The 19590-nt window shown below is 38.6% G+C and overlaps 1 protein-coding gene across 4 annotated transcripts in view; it reads right to left on the bottom strand.

Moving 5' to 3' along the window:
- The window catches only part of PRKDC (protein kinase, DNA-activated, catalytic subunit), a 159173-nt gene that overhangs the window by 74342 nt on the left and 65241 nt on the right, over positions 1-19590 (bottom strand). For 3 of the 4 annotated variants that reach the window (XM_012790025.2, XM_076005322.1, XM_012790028.2), the window contains 11 exons: positions 18812-18916; positions 17438-17605; positions 14722-14849; positions 7719-7926; positions 6536-6714; positions 4876-5044; positions 4575-4640; positions 3428-3500; positions 2158-2306; positions 1524-1661; positions 1190-1309 (listed from right to left, as the gene is read on the bottom strand). In XM_012790025.2, coding sequence (XP_012645479.2) covers positions 1190-1309; positions 1524-1661; positions 2158-2306; positions 3428-3500; positions 4575-4640; positions 4876-5044; positions 6536-6714; positions 7719-7926; positions 14722-14849; positions 17438-17605; positions 18812-18916 — 1503 coding nt within the window. The remainder of the gene's footprint in view (positions 1-1189; positions 1310-1523; positions 1662-2157; positions 2307-3427; positions 3501-4574; positions 4641-4875; positions 5045-6535; positions 6715-7718; positions 7927-14721; positions 14850-17437; positions 17606-18811; positions 18917-19590) is intronic. The other variant, XM_012790027.2, reaches the window with a different exon arrangement.

Here is a 19590-nt window from a genome sequence, read left to right as displayed (position 1 = left end):
GTCCAGCGCCCCAAAGAAACCATCCAAATGCCAACACCCAGCTCCTTTGTAATAGCAACCAAGAAAGCACTTGGAAGAACATGAGCTTGAAGTCACGATGACCGCAAATGTTACGGGCTGAACTGTATCTCCTAAATAGCTGTTAGGTCCTAACCCTCAGAACCGTGACCTTATTTGGAGACTCGGTCTTTACAGAGGTAATCAAATTAAAGTGAGGTTATGAGGGGGCCCTAATCTAACACAACTGGTGTCCTAATAAAAAGCGGAAATTTGGGCACAGAGACAGATGTGTGGGGGGAGAGGGTGTGAAGACACAGAGAAACTGCCATCTACATGCCCAGAAATGCCTAAGGCCACCAGGAGCTAGGGGCAGCCTGGACCAGACCTTCCCTACCAGTCCTCAAAGGAACCAATCCTACCAGCACCGTGACCTGAGACTTCTGACCTTCAGAACTATTGTTTAAGCCCCTAGTCCATGGCACCCTGTGACCAAGGAATCAAGGAATCAAGCAAGGCCTGAGGAAAGAAAGCAGGTCCCTGCAGTCCCAGACCTCCTGGCGGCTTGGCCTTGGGCTCTTCGCATCCACAGAGATGCCTAGAAGGACTTTCTCGGGGCCAAGAGGATGATGCTGCCCACCACCCAGCACCCTCCAGTGACTCGCCATTGCTCAGCAAATGAGCCCGACCTCTGCTCCAGTGCAGACCTGCTCGCACTGCTCCCTCCGTGCAGAGCACACTCCTGCTGCACTCTGTGCGTATGCAAAGGCTCTCCAAAACCTACTCTACGTCCCGCTGGTAGAAGACGCCCCTGCCAGACTTAGGCCTGTATGGAGATAGACTGACAAATTCAGCAACTGCCTAAGAGTCAGCTGTTTTTAATATAGAGTTAGCAGAAATATTTTCACCAATTTTTTTGCTACTATAAACAAAGAAGTTTGGCAGCCATAAGATAGCTGCTACATGTACTTTATACAAAGCCCATTTCAAACTTGATGGAGGTTAACTCACATGTTTTAAAAGAAAATGATATAATAAAATGGTGTTGAACAAGCAGAGAAATGCGGCTGGTTAATTTATTCAGAGAACAAGTATGTCATGCTCTGTCCCTTTATATCTTCCTTTTTGTGTTTTCTTAAATAGATTCATAGAATTTCAAAGAACTGTTAAAAAGAAATAATAAATTACTTACCTCTTCTGTATTAACAATAAGCTTGGCTAAGAAGAGACGAATATTTAATGGTACTGATGAATTTCCAAGTTTGCCATGGAGAAATTTCATCCAAGGAGAAAGATCTCTTGGCACTGAACCCTGAAATTAAACACTCAAAATTACTTTAAAAAGTGGAATAAAATAATCTCACATTTTGATATTATGAGAAAACAATGACAAAGACAGACATGAAAAACAAAAAATCACGTTTATTTGATATGCAATTTGGCTTGGTCTTCAAGATTAAAAGCTAATTCTCAATATGATACCAATGAACAGCATGAGAAATGACAGAGGTGCGTGGGGACAGTACCTCCTCCCTGGCAGCGGGGCTCAGGCTCCTGTGCATGTGCCGCATCAGGGCTATCATCGGGGCCATACACTCGTGCTGGTTGAGCTCATCCATCTCCAGCTCCAGGACACCCCCGTGGGCCACGGGGGCCTGATGCTCCTATGGAGAGGGAAGAAGCCCATTATGCAGAGTGCGCTGTCAAAATGTCCCTGAACATAAGAGTTTCATTTTGGGGGCAATATCATATAACAAATACTTAGGTAATGATAATTGGGTAATAATATCAAACACACTCAGTGTGTTTTCTTATTAAACAATTAGAATATAAACAGGACCTCACGTCTTCCTTACATTCTGGATACACAGAACCCACCACCCGTCTTCCCAGTCTTTCCCTATGTAGCACCTCAGGTCAGACATCTCTGCCACATTGGCCCCAGACCCCCCGACTTCCTTCCTGTGTGAGATCTTCTCAGTGTACAGGACAGAATGCTGGGGCTTAGGTCTTAGAAAATTCTCCAAATTAGCACTATTCTCTGAGGGCTACCTACAGACAGAGAACTGGCCTCCCACAGTAACAGCAAGGCAGAGCTGTGACCTCCCTCTCCTACAAACTTCAACAATGTTCTGTTAGTATGTGAAATGTGATCATTACCCATCTCTGAAAACGACTAGTGGTAGAACTAGGGTCTTGGGAGCTGTAAGAATAACTCTGAACTCCAGTTGAGAAATCAAATTGACTCATTTCCTCACTCAGGCTACTGTCTGCCAGATATGACAAGGAAGACATATAATGAGGAACATCTGAAATATAAATAAGAAGAAAATACATGTAGTCAAACATGATCAGTAAGAAATGTATTTCTCTAAGCTCAAATGATAATAAAATTAAAGGATACTTTTAACTAAGGCTTTCATCAACCCTGTGATTTCTAACCCATTGTTCAGATTAACAAAGCAAAAAGGAAATGGGGAAAAGATCTCCCTTTGTTTTTGTCATTATTTAGCAGTTACTCTCTATTGTCATAGACAAATTAAGTTAAACTGGATCCAATTTTTGGATATGATTAACAGATTTTCTTTGCATTCAAAATTTTAATGTGTACATTTTGCCCAATATGTCTAACATAAATATGAAAAGAAATACTACTGAAAAATAGCACATCTAAAATATATAAGGGATTTAGAAAACTGGTCCAAATTGTATTCTCATATCAAGAAATGGTGATAAAAGCTATGAAGAAAAATTAAGTCAAAAATCCTAACAAAGAGCATGTTAACTCCTTGTTAACATGAGTGACGGAGGTTTAACTTTAAATAGAGAGGCCAGGGAGAGCCTCCTTCAAGGACTGACACTAAACAAAATGTCACGAAGTATACCGATATCTGTGGTCTATATTGTTAGAGGGAACAGCAAGTGCAAACGCCCTGAGCAAAAACAAGCCTGGCGCCCAGAAGGCACATCCAGGGGCCCTTCTGCCAGAGTGGAGTGAGCAGGAAGGAGGGCTGCAGGGGAGGTGGCCAGCAGTTCAGGGGCCTCAGGCAGCTCTGCCCTGAAAGAGATGGGAAGCTGCTAGAAGGTTCAGAACAAAAGAGTGGCAGGATAGAATCTGTCTTCTAATACAGATTTCTGAATGTATAGAAATATAAAAACAAAATCCATTGAACAAAGAGACTTCACACTAATCTCACACTTTTTTTTTTAAGTATAACATATCTGAGCACCATCTGGCTGCTATGAGACCTTTTCATGCAGTTAAGTTTAGCTAATTACATTCCCGTCAAAATAAAATTCCATTTGCCACTTAAAAATAAAATATTTTTCAAATTCAATTTCAACATTGTGGAGTAGTTAAAATATTTTCTATTTACATAAAAAAATACCAATTTTTAGAAAGCTTCCTCATTTTTTTAAAACATCCTACCTGAATTCCCACTTGCTGCTTCCCTGGCTTCTTTCCTAATTTCAATGTACTTTTTCGTTCTTTCCATAGGAAGCTATTAGGCAAAAGAAATAGACAATTTAAAATATTTTAGAATTGTGGTCACACTTTTTCTGTTTTAATAGCAATATGGCAAAAACACAAATTATGAAATTTTAAACAAAACTTCGATCACATTTAAAAGTATTCAAAAATATCCACAAAAAGAGATGGGTAAGTATTCCTTAAGGGAGCCTTTCCCACATACTCTCAAAGTTTATGGACCTAGGTACTTGCCCCCTCCCTACCTCCCACCAATGTTAGCTCTTATACAGCTGAGCACAGTGTATGCTGAGCTTTTACAGCCACATGCCTGGATTATCAATAATTTTTCCTTGCTCTCTGAGCCTCAGTGTCCTCAACTATACAGTTATGATATATCGTAGCATCTTACAATGTTGTTGTAAAGTTTAGAAGTAACATATAGCATGTGTCTAGATGCCTAATAAACTGGTACTATTATTATTTTGGTTTTTAGTTCTTTGAACATATGCCTAGATAAAAAATCCAAGTCTCTTCCAAAAGGAAACAAGATAGCAAGCAACCATTCAGATGTAGTGATGTGATCAGGGTCAGAAGCTGTGTGGAAATGTGTAGGCCATGGTATGTGAGCTTGGCACTCTGCCCACCTTCCCATTTCTAATGGTCCCTAATTGCTGAAGCTGGCATGTCAACCTGAGCTTGGCTAAAACCAAACTTGTCTCATCTGCCACAGCAAGTCTTCCAGTTACTCCTATGACATCTCCTTTGTCCTGCCCAGCTGCCTCAGCAGTGCCACAAGATTAAGATTCATATCAGTGTGGATCTCAGCTCCTTTAAAGGAATTTACTCAGAAAACAACTCTAGGATATGTCCTACCACCTCCTTTTATTGGCACTGTTTTTCCTTCACAAGTCAAGACATGGAAAAATCCAGTTCTAAGGAATTTTGTTATAGTTGCCTGAGACTGTACCTCAAGCTGACACTGAAAGTTTTTATAGTTGAAACCAGACATGAATATTGGCAATTTAACATGTTCAACATTACAACATTTTCTCTGTGAGCGCCTGATAAATTTTTTTAACTTAGAAATATTAAAAGTTTTACTCACCTCAACTTCTATAGGAAATGTATAGCAGCGCTTCAGGTCAATCAGATTTTCAAAAATAAGCAAGTTCTGTAAATCCAAAGAATCATACAACAATATTTAAATGGTATAACTGATGGACTATAGAACTGATCCTACTTAATAACTCATGGAGAAGCACTTTGGCTTTAAAATACACCTGCAGAACCAAAAGAACCACATCTTTAATATCATAAGAAGGTATAAATTATAATACACTTTGACAGAATATCACCTTTGAAATCCTACAATCAAAGTAATAGTGAATACCTCAGGAGAGGCCTACCTTTTCTGGTTTTTCACTGAAGAGAAAACCTTGGTAAAATTTTAGCTCACTAAAAACACAGCAGATGACAGAGATGGCACAGTTGTACGCAGCACAGTGATAAAGTCTCCTCCTCCCCAGCAGCTGATTCTCCCCGGCCATGTTCTCTGTATATGCATCATGGCACAACCTGCAGAGTACAGCCAGATTACAATCAATTCACATAACATGGAGATCGCTGCTCAAGCCCTGTGACGCCAGACAACAGGATCTGATAGGCGCAGTTCACTTTTCTGAGTGTCAGGTTTGTGCCAGCCACAATACTGGGCACTGGGAATGTGAAGATGAGCAAATCACATTTCACACCAAAGGCAGCCTACATGGATCTCACAAGGTCAGCACAGGAACAGTGGTAAGTAAAGAAACAGGGAGGCAGGGAGGACAGACAGCAGCCCAGTGTGAGGACCTAGCAAAGGGTCTAAGAGAAAGTATCTGAGATGAGTTCTGAAATATAAGTTAGCCAAAGGAAAGATGTGTGCTGGCATTCCAAGCAGAGAGAACAATGTCACTCTGAACAACGGTTAAACCTGGTGGTGAGAGAGAGGAAGTAGGTAGGTCCCTCAGAGAGCTCTCCACAGTGCTAAGGAGTGTGAACATGAGCCCGCAGGATGCGACCGCTGCTTCTGCAGTACTATGTAGCAGATGCAACATACTACCTAGCCCGCAAAGCCAGAGGTGTTTACTATCTGGTCCTTTACAGTAAGTTTGCCAACGCCTGCTCCTGAAGACCAGGTGCCACTGATGGGTTTTAGGCAAAGAAATGAAAGAATCAGGCTCACATTCCAGCTGTAACTGTGATTCTGGCAGCAGTGCAGACAGAACAGAGAGACACAAGCCTAGGAGCAGGGAGAATAGTTACAAAGGAAACAATGGCAATGGCTCACCAAAAAAATCCTGACACTAAAACAAGGCTGAACAAAGGGGAATGGAGTTCAGGAATACTGAAAAGATAAAATCAGCCAGATCTATTTGGTGACAGACAGGGTGTGCATGGAGGATGGGGAGATGAAGAAGGAAGAATAAAATATGACTCTCAAGTCTCTTGTTTGTGCAAGTAAGTGGATGGTGACATCATTCACTGAGGAGGTAAGATAAGGAGTAAGATAAGGTGGGAGGAGAGTAATGATGAGTTTGGAGATGCAAAATAAGACACCACAAAGTCTGTGTTCAACATTTACTAGGAGAAAAACTCCATTACAAGACCAGTTTTAGAGAAAATATATTTGATTGCTTCGTATTTTATAGAATGTCTATGAAAAAATATTTACTACTCCTTTACTTTCAAATGCTAGTCAAAAAAAAATAAAATACCCTAAATTCTTTCTTCCTTTAAATCATAGCACTTAAAAATATATCAAGCTATGCAGGGGGGGAAATAGCAATAAAAGAAAAAATTAGTAAAAGAAAAAAGGTTTTATTCTTTAGAAAAGATGATTATAAGAAAAAATGTCTATAATCCAATAACATGCTAAATTAAAGTCCACCTCGGTAGTTGTACACAAGAAAACTATAAAAGTTAGTATTTACATAAAACATTTATTCATATTACATACATGCATAAAAATACATGTGCCAAAAACCTTAACAAATCAAATAAAACCCCAAATAAGTAAAATCTTACTTAATCAGTGTCTTTGTAAGTTCATTTCCTTCTGTAATACATGACCCATGGAAAACTTGATTAATTTTGGATTCCTTAGAGTGAACATCATTTTTTGGAAGACGAGAATACATTACATCTAGCATTTTATAGTAGCCCATCTTCTTGGTGATTTGAGTATCAAAGGTAGATTCATTTAGCTTAGAAGAGACAACAATTATCTTTAGTCTTATCAAACATGAAAAATGTTATTGAAATTCACATCCAATTTAATACTTACTACATTAATACTTTACATAGAAATACCTTTAAAAGTCAAAAATGTTAATCACTTCAATAAAAGAGCACCCACTTGTCCAGGGTCTAAAATGTGGATATAAGCACGAATGTGTTATATTGGGTGAGTAGGAAGTAACACACTGCATCCAAATAGTAAGGCCAGGATATACAGTGTTTACACAGTCTGACTGGAGATATGGGACCAGCAGGTGAAAACCCAACATAGTAAAACACAAAATTTTTAGCTCTTTTGAAGCCTACATTAATAATGTGCCATGTGGGTATTCAAACTTAGGGAGGCTGCATGATGCCCCACGTACTCACCTAACAAAAGATATCTGAAAGATGCCCTAACCCCTGGAACCTTGACTGTAACTTCCTCAGGTGGCAAAAGAGGGCTTTGCAGACATGATTTATTCGAGGACTTTGAGATGGGAGATTATTTTGGATCATTCAGGTGGTTTTTGAATGAAATCACATGCAACCTTATAAGAGTGATGTAGAAGGAGATCAGACAGACAGGAAAAGGACTGTGAAAACAGAGGCAGAGACCTGAGGGATGCTGACAGCCACCACAAGCTGGAAGAGGCAAGGAAAAGCTTTCACCCTGGAGTTCCCAGAGTGAGCACGGCCCTGGCAACACTTTGGTTTTGGCCCAGTGAAGCTGACTTTGGACATGTGACCTCCAGAACTGTGAGAAAATACATTTCTATTGCTCTAGGCCTCCAAGTTTGTGGGGTACTATTACAGCAGCCACAGGAAACAAATACAGACCCCATGTGGCCATAGACTGTCATCAAGAGTAGAGGAAATGCTCCACCAACAACAGACACCACTCTGCTGAGCACACAGCAGCTTCTAATGACACTGGTCATTAGAGATTGGTAAATTCCCATTAATATTTAATTCATTAGATATATGATACCTTTGTAAACCTGGACTTCAACACATCAATGGCATCCACCACAATTCTGCTAAAGAATTCTCTCAAGGCATCCAGGCTACAGTGCCACAGCAGAGTGAGGAGAACACGATCTATAAACGCTTGGCGAGTGATGCTTAAAAGCAGGTCCTCCCTCCTGAACATACTGTGTATGCTTTCCAGAAGGCCTAATTGTGTGACACATGAACCTCTAAGAAAAAAAGATAAAATTACAATGACTATTCATGCTTTCAACAAATATTTTATGAGTGTCATAACAGGCAAAGTAAACACCAATGATTATAAACTACAAAAATAACTTTAAGAATTATATATACAAAAACCCATGAAATACAAAAAAATCTGCATATAAACCATACTGTTTTACTCATCCCCCAAAATCTTCAAATCAAATTTAGGCATTAGGAAGAAGAATGTTTTCATGTACTTTTAAATCTGGGCTTCCATAAGAACATCTGGAAGGCTATGGAAGAGTCTCAGGCCCAAAGATGGTCACATTTCCAGGATCTGAAACTCATGAGTTATGATTTTAAAATTCTAGTCTCTCCCTACTAAAGAACCACCATTCCTACTTCCTATACAGAGAGGCACCCATCTAGCCCTTTACTTTCTCATCTGACAAATAACATAAAGTTTCACCCATCAATCTATAATTTAAGAATGCACAGCTAGCTTCCTTACCTACAAAAATAAGAGTGTTATGACTAAATGATCATTAAAATTCTGATGCTATGAAGGTAGACATTTAATAGATTCAGAAGGTAATACAGGCATAAAAGTTTAAGGGTGCAGGGCTGGGCACAGTGGCTCATGCCTGTAATCCTAGCACTCTGGGAGGCTGACAAGGGAGGATAGCTCAAGGTCAGGAGTTCGAAACTACCCTGAGCAAGAGTGAGATCCTGTCTCTACTAAAAATATAAAGAAATTAATTGGCCAACTAAAAATGTATAGAAAAAATTAGCTGGGCATGATGGTGCATGCCTATAGTCCCAGCTACTCAGAAAGCTGAGGCAGAAGGATCACTTGAGCCCAGAAGTTTGAGGTTGCTGTAAGCTAGGCTGACACCATGGCACTCTAGCCCAGGCAACAGAGTAAGACACTGTCACAAAAAAAAAAAAAAAGTTTAAGGGTGCAGCACACTACTAGATGCTGCACAGGCTTCGTAATATTCATCCGGGCGCTACCACGGATGGCATGTTTGTGCCCCCTACGTGCACATGCTGAAACCCCAACATCCAGTGTGATGGGATTAGGAGGAAGCTAGAGGGAGGAGATTAGGGCCCTCATAAAAGCAGCCCCCGAGAGCTGTCTTGTCACTTCTGCCATGTGAGAACACAGCAAGAAGGTGCTGTCTATGAACCAGGAACCAGGCCCCAACTAGACACTGAATCCACTGGCACATTGATCTTGGACTTCCACCCTCCAGAACTGTGAGAAATAAATTCCTGTCGTTTGTAGGCCACCCAGGCTGTGGCATTCTGCTACAGCAGCCTGAAGGACTAAGACAGACACAGTCCTGGATTTAGTTTCTCTTGAGGAGCTTTCTGCTAGTGAGCACAACAGAGAGGCAGGCACACAGCTCCCAGCTTTTGAGCATTCAACTCTTTTATAAAAAGCAGAAGCAAAAGATAGAGAACAAAGATCTAATTTACATATGGGTCAACAGATGGGTTACCAAAAATTAAATGTAAATGGAAACATTTACATTTGTGTAAATGTTACATAAACTACATTAAATGTAAATGTAAACGCTGACAATATTGCCATGACAGTAGTGACAAAGACACTCTCCTACGTTGCTGGAGGGAATACAAGCAACACATCCCCGGAAGAAGAGATGCGGAGAGCTGGCAAAACCACAAATGCATTTACCTTGGCACCTACACTGAGGATTCTACCCCAAAGATATACTGGCAAAATACAAATAACATAAACACATGGCTATTTTCTGTGGCATTATTTTAAACAGCAAAAGATTGAACCCAAAAGTCCATTGGTAGTGGACTGCTTCAAAATACTATGACACTTCCATACATTGAAGAATTATATGCTTGTTTTTAAAGGAAAAGCAATGAGGAAGATCTCTGTGGAGTGACCTGTGGGAGCCGTCATGTGGAGGAAAAAGGACAGTGAAGAGGCAGAGGCAAGACCCTGCAATGCACCTCAGTGGACAGTAGTTCTGAGCTGCGAACCCTGTAAACATCTCACATCTATGTTCAAAAAGAAAAGTCAAAAGAAAAAGAAAAACAATCTCTAAAATTTGAAACTTAATTAAAATATGCATACCTAATTGGTATAATAACCACGCATCAAAAAAAGTTCTATCGAATTATTTTAGAACACAAAATTTGACTGTTTATCCTCAAAGGGTACTTTCTAAGTAAACTGTAGCTAAAATAGAAAATGTAAACTTTATCCAGCTGTCATTCTATGTAGTAATATTGGTCTTGTTATTTTTGAAAGTATTTTATGTATATTGTAGAATAATTAAGTAATGATAGAATATCATTGGAAACAACATTGCAAAGGGAAAAAAGGAATACTATCTACCATGTAAGGCAATGTGAGAATAATATTAATAAAAACTAAATTAAAATCCTACAATGTTAATTTTGAAAGGCAAAAAATAAAAGAAAAAAGGATATGAAGTTAAATTACAATCCCATAAGGAGAAAAAAAAAATAAGGAAAAATATTTAATAGTAAAAAATATTATTGCCTTTTTTTTCTTTGCCTGACTGCACTGGCTAGAACTACAATATTAGGTTGAATACAAGGGGAAAGTACAGATATCCCTGCCTTATTCCCAAGCCTAGGAGGAAAGTATCCAGTCTTTCACTATTAAATATTCTGTTGGCTGTTGCTTTTTCTTAGACGACCTTTGTTGGTTTTATCATGAATGGGTGTTGGATTCTGTCAAAAATGTTTCTGCATCTACTGCAATAACATGTTTTTGTCCTTTATTCTATCAATACGGTATATAACATTAATTTCTGGAGGGTAAACCAGCCTTGCATTCCTAGGATAAATACCAAAAGGTTATGGTGTATAATCCCTTGTATATGTTGTTAAATTTAGCTCACTAACATCTTTTAAAGAAACTTTGTGTATATATTCATAAGGGATATTTACTGGTCTATAGTTTTCTTGTGATGTATTTTCTGTCCTTGATATGAGGGTGATACTGGCTCCATAGAAGGAGTTGGGAAGCATTCCTTCCTCTTGTTTGTTCCAAAGAGTTTATGAAGTATTGGTATTATTTTTTCTTTAACTGTTTGATAAAATTCACCAGTGAAACTATCTAGGTCTAGGCTTTCTGTTGTGAGAAGATATTTAATTATTAATTCAATTTATTTACTTGTTAGAGGAATACTCAATAATATTTCTTACATAAAAATATTTCTTCTTGTGTTAGTTTTAGTAACTTGTGACTTTCTAGGAATCTGTCCGTTTAACTTAAGTTGCTGAGTTTGTTGGCATAAGGTTGTTCATAATATTCCCTTATCATCCTTTTTTATAATTTTTGAGAAGTCAGTGGTAATATCTTCTCTTTCATTCTTAATTTTCATGAATTATGTTTTTTCCTTTATTCTTGGTTAGCCTAGCTAACAGTTTATCAATTCCATTTACCTTTTCAAAAATCAATTTTTGGTTTTGTTGATTTTTTTTTCACCATTTTTCTGTTTTGGGCTCTTTAATTTTTATTCTAATCTTAATTTCCTTCCTTCAGTTTGTCCTTGGTTTAGTTGTTTTTTGTTTTTTTTTCTAGATTTTAAGGTAGAAAGTTTAGATTATTGATTTGAAGTCTTTCTTATTTTCTAACATAGACAATAAAATATATAAATTTCCCTCTGAGCACCTCTTTAGCTGCATCCCATACATAATAGATATACTTCCCTCTTATTTTACTCAGATCAAAATATTATCTGACTTCCTTTATAATTTCTTCTTTAACCCAAGTGTTATTCACAAATGTGTTGTTTATTAATTAGTTGGTTATTTAGAAATGTTTTCAGATTCCCCAAAATTCCTTCCATTGCTGATTTCTAATTTAACTCCGCTGTGGTCAGAGAATATACTCTATATAATCTTTTTAAATGTATTAAGACTTTGTTTAATGGCCTCACATATGGTCTGTCCTAAAGAATGTTCCACATATGTTCAAAGAGAATGAATGTTATGCTATTGTGCAGGTTTTATAGTTGGTCAATGATAATATTTTAAAATGTCAATAGAAAGGAATGAACTATATCATGGATGAACTGCAAAGACATTATGCTAAACACAGAAGCCAGATATAGGGTTACATATTGTGTGATTCCATTTATACAAAATGTCCAGAAAAGGCAAATTTACAGAGACAGAAAGTAGATCAGTGGTCACCTGAAGCTGGGGCTGGGAATGGGAATGAACTGTAAATGGTCAAGCAGGATCTTACTTGGGGGATAAAAATGTTATATAGTGCTGGTGGTACCACTTGGTAAAGTTCTTGAAAATCACTGAAGAGTATACTAAAAATGAGTAAGTTTTATGATTTATAAAATATAACTCAAAATAAATTCACATGGATATTTACAAATTCAATATAAATGCCAATTTAAAAATTCATTAGAAGTTTACAATTAGAAGTAGGCATGGCATTAAGCCCTTACTTCAAAAATCAATAATCAAATATGTCCCATATTTCCCACTGTATTTTTAGGAACCAAACAGTCCTAGTGATGAGGGTAAGTTCTTCATCATATTGTAATTCCAGCTACTAAATTTAGAAGGAATAAAAGAATCAGAAAAATAGCCATTTGCAATTCCCAGTGATTCAGGGCAACTATCACAAATGGATGCTAACTCATTAGGAAGATGCTGAGGAGCACATCTGGTCAGACCCAGGACCACTAAAATCAGCACTGCTGACATCACAGCCTCCTAATACATGTACATATGAAGTACAGAGCATCAACTAAGCAGTCTTGCCAAAATTTGAACCTGAATTTAATTGAGCTTTTATATATAACTTTCCATTTACAGGAAACACAGAGCTAGAGGAACAAATCAAATGAAAAAACAGAAAAAAATCAGCTAAATCCAGAACGTACAACTGCACAGCACAAGTGTCCAGGTTACTTCAACAGCAAAAGGAAACTTAACCCTTTGCACTCGCTTTTTTCTCGATTCCTTTATTCTACTTGGGATTTAATTTTTTAAATACCCCAGATTTTACAAAGCACGGCAGTAGAATAAAAAACTGGAGTTTCTTTTCATACAAACTTATTTATTTGGATTTTTTTATATTTCAAATTATTGATACATTCAAAGAGTAATTTTAATCTCTATAAATTTTGCTAACCGTGTTGAGTCACACTCGACATCCGAGTGCAAAGGGTTAATAAAGAAGGCGGACTGTTCTAGATGCAGATGGACGTTAAGAGACACAACCAAGAAATGCCATATATGAAAATTCAAATAATCCAACACATAAGGAGCACCGGATACTGAGGAAATCTGAATATGTAATTACTGACAATGTTGTTCATTTGATAATGGTACTGTAGCTATCCAAGAAAACATTTCTTAGAGATATATACAGAAGAATTTAGAGGTAAAATAACATGGTGTCAGAGATTTCCTTTAAATCATAATAACAGCAGCAAAAGAAAAAAATCAAAGGGAGGGATAAAGTTGGGAAATGCTGATGTGCTCAATCTGGAACCTCATTTATACTCAGTTAGCTTTTTTTAATAACTAGAGAACATTTACTTTTCACTAAGACTTTATCCTGATGAGACAACTAATTGTGTTACCACCGCCCACCCCGTCCTGAAGAAGGGTTAGTACAATGAATGTACTAACTTTGTATCTGCTTTATAAAGCAGATATGAACAGTTTGAAGGACTGGAACCGACATTAACCGACAAAGAACAACTCCCATCTAAGTCATCATAAAAATGTTTAAGTAAAAAAAAGGAAAAGAGGAAAGGAATAGGGGTTTCAGACTGAACAAGATCCTCACATTCATCTAATATATTCAACCTTGGCTACAGTGTAACCAAATGGAAACAGAATTTCAATAATATAAAAGTTCCACTACAGCATGCTGTACACACCTGTCCAAGCCCACCCCTACCCTCCTGATACTTCCAACTCAATTATTTCCTGGCCTGTTGGGCCTGCCGACGAAAGAGCACGTAGATCTTCCTTTTAATCCAGTCTCTGTTATAAAGCTGGTATGTCTGGGTATCAGCTCAGCAAGCCAGGCAGCCAGATGACTGATGCGATGGAGGGACATGTGACAAACACCGGGCACTTATTCACAGACTCCTAGTTAGTGTATCTTCTTATGCTGGCCTCCTGGTAGGCTGCACCAGCACAATGGTGTGAGATGTCACACCAGATTCTCTTCGCTCCAGCTGCCACTGATACCCCCACCACTGCATGAGCTTACCCGCAACACCTCCAACAGCCAATCCCTCTTCCTTTAGCTTTAATATGCTTGAAAACCATTATAATAAATGTTTGTTTTGGAGAAAAAAAAAATGGAATAAAATTTAGTGGTGGCCAAGCGTGGTGGCTCACACCTGTAATCAATCCTAGCACTCTGGGAGGCCGAGGAGGGAGGATCACTTGAGGTCAGGAGTTGAAGACCAGCCTGAGCAAGAGCAAGACCCCGTCTCTACTAAAAATAGAGGGGAAAAAAAAACTAGCCAGGTATGGCAGTACAAGTCTGTAGTCCCAGCTACTCAGGAGGCTGTGACAGGAAGATTGCTTGAGCCCAGGAGTTTGAGGTTGCAGTGAGATAGACTAATGCCCACCCAGCACTCTAGCCTGGGCAACAGAGCAAGACTCTGTCTCAAAAAAAAAAAAAAAAAAAAATTAGTGGCAAGAGTTGAGTGCAACTGCCATTCAACTTTGTTTGGAACAGAGAAGATGATATTGCCCAGAACTGAACTAAAATGTGCATGGTTCCTGGGATGCCAGACTGGATGACTTACCTTCTGGCAATCCTCTTGAAAGTAAATTGAAATAATTCTTCCATAACATGTTGCTGTTCCCGACAAAGAATTTCTGTCATCAACTGCAACAGTATAGGACTTTGAGATAACTCCAATGCATCTAGAAACTAGAAAAAAATATATCATCATCATCAAAATTTTGTTGGGTTTTATTTTTTGTTTTTAATAGTTCTAATAAAAAATACATACAGAAAAATATAACAATTTCACAGAAAATTAAGAGAGGCTAATGTTTTTGTCTTCTTTACAGGTACAGTGAATGCCTGGCATATGATAATGTTCATTAAATACTTAAGTTTTTATTACTTTCAGGTTTTGCAAATGTTGTTCTTCTCTTTATCCCCAGGTTCTGAAAGTCGTCTTCGTTCACCACGCCAGGCATTGCTGCCCTTCTGTTCTGGAGACACGTGTCTTTTCCACACCGCCTTCCAGACTTGAGTTCACTATAAGGGAACAGCCTGATGCTACCTGCCCCTCACTGTGCTACTGCTGCCTGAAGGTTAACCTAAATCTCATGACCCACTTCCCATTTAGAGGAAAATGGGATAGAGGGACAAGTTTTAAAAACACCTCAAGAAAACAATCAGGCTAATAGAGGATAACATCAATGAGACATTCTCTGGTTTCTTCCAAAAACTCAATGTCAGGGACCAAAACAAGGGTTGGGATATGAACTAGCTCTAGATTAAAAGAGACTAGTGACATGACAACTCGATGGAACTGCTGATTAGACCCTGCTTAGAAAAACCAATTATACAAGGGGCATTGGGAGAAATGTGAATGTGGACTAGAAACCAGATGACACGAGAGGGTGGTCAGTTTCCCTAGGTATTGTAACAATATTGTGCCTTATCCTTAGGACATGCATGCTAAATCATTTAGGGATAAAACATCATGTCTGAAACTAACCTGTAAATGTTTCAGCCAAAACAAACACACACATACACACATACAGACAAAGCAAACATGACAAAAGCTAGCAACTGTTGAATACTGGAGATGGTTATATGGATGTCAATTTTATTATTTTTTCAACTTTTCTGTGTATTTGAAAATAATTAAAGGGATGAGGAGAGAATCTGTGTGGATGGGTGCTGTCTGCAAACTGTCCTCCCACGGGGCTGCTTGGCTACCCTGCAGCAGGGAGGGACTGGCTCCCATGGATAAGGGCCCAGAAGAGTTGGGAGGAAGCTGTAACACCTCTGATGACCTGTCCTAGATACCATACAACAGGTGCAGTTTCCCTGTACTCTCCTCCTAAAAGAGCATCTCTCAGTCCAACACACAAAGTTAGAAAGTCATTGCCTCTCCTGGGAGGAGTGATGGCATCACTGTGAGAGGAGCGTGGGGGATGGGCTGTGCTGGGGCGGTCAGGCGTAGGACAGATGCTGCCACACCCACACCATGTGCTGTCTCCAGCCCAACATCACTACGGTGTGTTTTCATCATCTAAGTCTTTGTGTTTCTTCCTTGCTCTATGTACATGTGCCTTAAAAACAAAAACAATGTCTTGTTTTGGGGTACCGGAACATTAGCCTATTGCTCATTAGGAGTATGACAGATCACTGCCTACTCCCAAAGGTGAGTCTCTCACGTTTTTAGTGGTCAAACCCCTGAATTTTTGTTGAGTACACAGTTGCCCAGAATGAAAATGACATTTGCAGCCTGCCCCACAGGGGCATGGCTAACAGGACACAGGCAGAGACAATGCCATGCACCTCCTGCACTGAGCCCTGAGGGGAAGAAATGGGCTCTCTACCATCCTTTCCTCCCTCTTGCTGGTAGGAAGGACCTGAAGCAGCCACACTGGACAAGACAGATGCCGTGTGAACAAAAAGGTAAAAGGAGACCGGGTTCCTGCTGACTGTGGGGCTGCCCGGGGCTCATACAAAAGAGAGATACTCTACCTTGTTTAAGACACTAACAGAGACCTTGCTGTATACTAAATACAAGTTTAGCACCCCCAATCCCAAAACCCAAAATCCAAATCCAAAATGTTCCCAAATCCAAAACTCTTTGACTACCAACATGTCACCACAAATGGAAAAGTCCACACCCGACACCTTTGCTTTCTAACAGTTTAGTGCAAACAAATGTTATTTCAAGCACACAATTATTTAAAAATATTGTATAAAATTACCTTCAGGCTATGTGTATGAGGCATATATGAAATATAGATGAATTTCCTGTTTAGATTTGGGTCCCCTCCCCAAGATATCACATTATGTATATGCAAATATTCCGAAATCCAAAAAAATCCAAAATCCAAATCATTTCTGGTCCCATGCATTTCAGATACGGGACAATCAAACTGTAGTATAATGACAGTAACTAAATGCTTCTTGAATAGTCACCACTCTACTAAATTTTAGAAATTCGACCATACTGGCAATATCCCATTTCCTAGCTTCTTTTGGAATTACTGTCCATAATTTATACATACTTTATACATTTCATTTTCACACATAAAATATTTCATAATTCAAAAATGGGGGGAAAAATTAATTCTAACAGATTGAGATATGCTCCTGCCTCCACAGACAGCCAGTTTTCCAAACAAATTAAACTGAATTCTTAAAGTTACAGTACTTCTCTGATTCTAGATATCTCATTCTTTATCAAAAAATGTAATAACTCCCGCCCCCCGCAAAAAAAATCAACATTTTATTTTTACTTGATACTACTAAAAACTAACCTTTTTCATGCAGTCTACATAATTATTGTATTTCAGAGTCCCTTGAGGAAATTCACTAGACTTCATAGGGAGGCTGGAAACGATGAGCTTTTCAAGGACATGCCTCAGGTCCTCCAGGTGGCCCCCTGTGGGCCTGGTGAAGAACGGGAGGAGGATGACAGCCTGGCCCTGTGGAGCAAGGCGGGTGCATGAAACGACCTGTCATGGCTTACAGATCCTACAGAATAAATAAGAGTACTATTTTCTAAAGCCTTTAGAATAACTTGTATGTTATATTAAAAACCAACCTGAACGCAATTCTGTACCTCAAGCTTGTACTCTCAAGGTCAATCGGCTGACATGATGCTACACACATGTAAATAAACAGGACGCTGTGCTTGGATTCTGTATGTGCTTTCTCTTTCTACAAATAAAGACCCTAGTAGAAACGTACTAGATGAGCTTTGTGTGGAAAAAACATCATAAATAACCTATGGAGCAATTTACAGCCAATCATTACTTGAGAACTTGGCACTGAGCTTAACAGGACGTAGGTATTAATTCCTATTCCCTTGACTAACAGGTAAATTCCAAGAAACTCCATCACATCTGAAATGGTAAACCTGTTAACCACATACAGCAGAAAATTCCAAAACATTATGCTCTTTAACCAGTAAAAATATCCCTTTCATTATGGCCACACTTCAATAGAGCTTCAAATCAAATTATTATAGGACTTTAAAATTAGTGACCTTAGGGGGGCAGGTATATACATATATAATGAGTGAGATGTGCACCATCTGGGGGATGGTCATGCTGGAGACTCAGACTTGCGGGGGGAGGGGGGAATGGGCATTTATTGAAACCTTAAAATCTGTACCCCCATAATATGCTGAAATAAAAACAAAAATGACTATAAAAAAATAAAATAATAAAAAAATAAAATTAGTGACCTTGAAATTACAATACTTATTAAATGCTTGACACTAAAAATCACCAACAGGTTTTATATTATTCTTAATAGAAAAATGGTTGTGTAATAAAGTTACTACAGCAAATCCAAACCATAATCTCATAGCTATACTGTAAAAAGAAACATTCTCATCTCTAGGAGAGACACACAGAAGCACGTGCAGATCGGATCACGTGAAGCCTGGTTTCCCTCTGGCTGACAGGTGGCATGACTGTACAACTGAAACAGACACGCCACACATCCATGGTTGTCAAAGCCCGGGGACAATGAGGGGGTTCACTGTGCTAAGCTCTCTATTTTTGTACATGTTTGAAATCTGCCATAATAAAAAATAAAAAATACCACAAATAATCAAAAATATAAAAATGAAAAAATAAAAGAGAGTGTAAACTGAAAATAAGTCTTTTTTTTTAACCACTTACCTTTAAATGTAGACCCAACTTTGTATCAGCCAGTAGACTAGTATACGTTGTAAAGACTTCAGGGAATGAGCTGTGATTTGTACTAAAAGATACAGATGAATCAATCTACAGGAGGAAAAACAAGAACATGACACATTTCTATATTATGCCTCTATTTCCTGTAACAAATGTTTACATTTCAGAAACAAACTGTAAATTTGTCCTCGGGTTTCAACAATATTTCAACAATCTTGTTCTGGAATATTTTAATACCATCTGTTAAGATAATGCATGTAAAGAGAAAGTATTATGGGGGGAGGGGGGGAAATGGGCATTTATTGAAACCTTAAAATCTGTACCCCCATAATATGCCAAAATAAAAAAATAAAATAAAATAAAAAATAAATAAAAAAAAAAGAGAAAGTATTAGAGGCTGGGCGTGGTGGCTCACGCCTATAATCCTAGCACTCTGGGAGGCCAGGGCGGGAGGATCGCTCAATGACAGGAGTTCGAAACCAGCCTGAGCAAGAGTGAGACCCCGTATCTACTAAAAATAGAAAGAAATTAATTGGTCAACTAAAAATATATAGAAAAAATTAGCCGGGCATGGTGGTGCATGCCTGTAGTCCCGGCTACTCGGGAGGCTGAGGCAGGATTGTTTGAGCCCAGGAGTTGGAGGTTGCTGTGAGCTAGGCTGACGCCATGGCACTCTGGCCAGGACAACAGAGTGAGACTGTCTCAAAAACAAACAAACAAACAAACAAACAAAAACAAAGTATTAGAAATAATAGTATAATAAA

Source organism: Microcebus murinus, chromosome 7 (genome assembly GCF_040939455.1).
Source record: "Microcebus murinus isolate Inina chromosome 7, M.murinus_Inina_mat1.0, whole genome shotgun sequence".
Taxonomy (NCBI): Eukaryota; Metazoa; Chordata; class Mammalia; order Primates; family Cheirogaleidae; genus Microcebus; species Microcebus murinus.
This window is presented reverse-complemented; position numbering and strand designations above follow the sequence as displayed.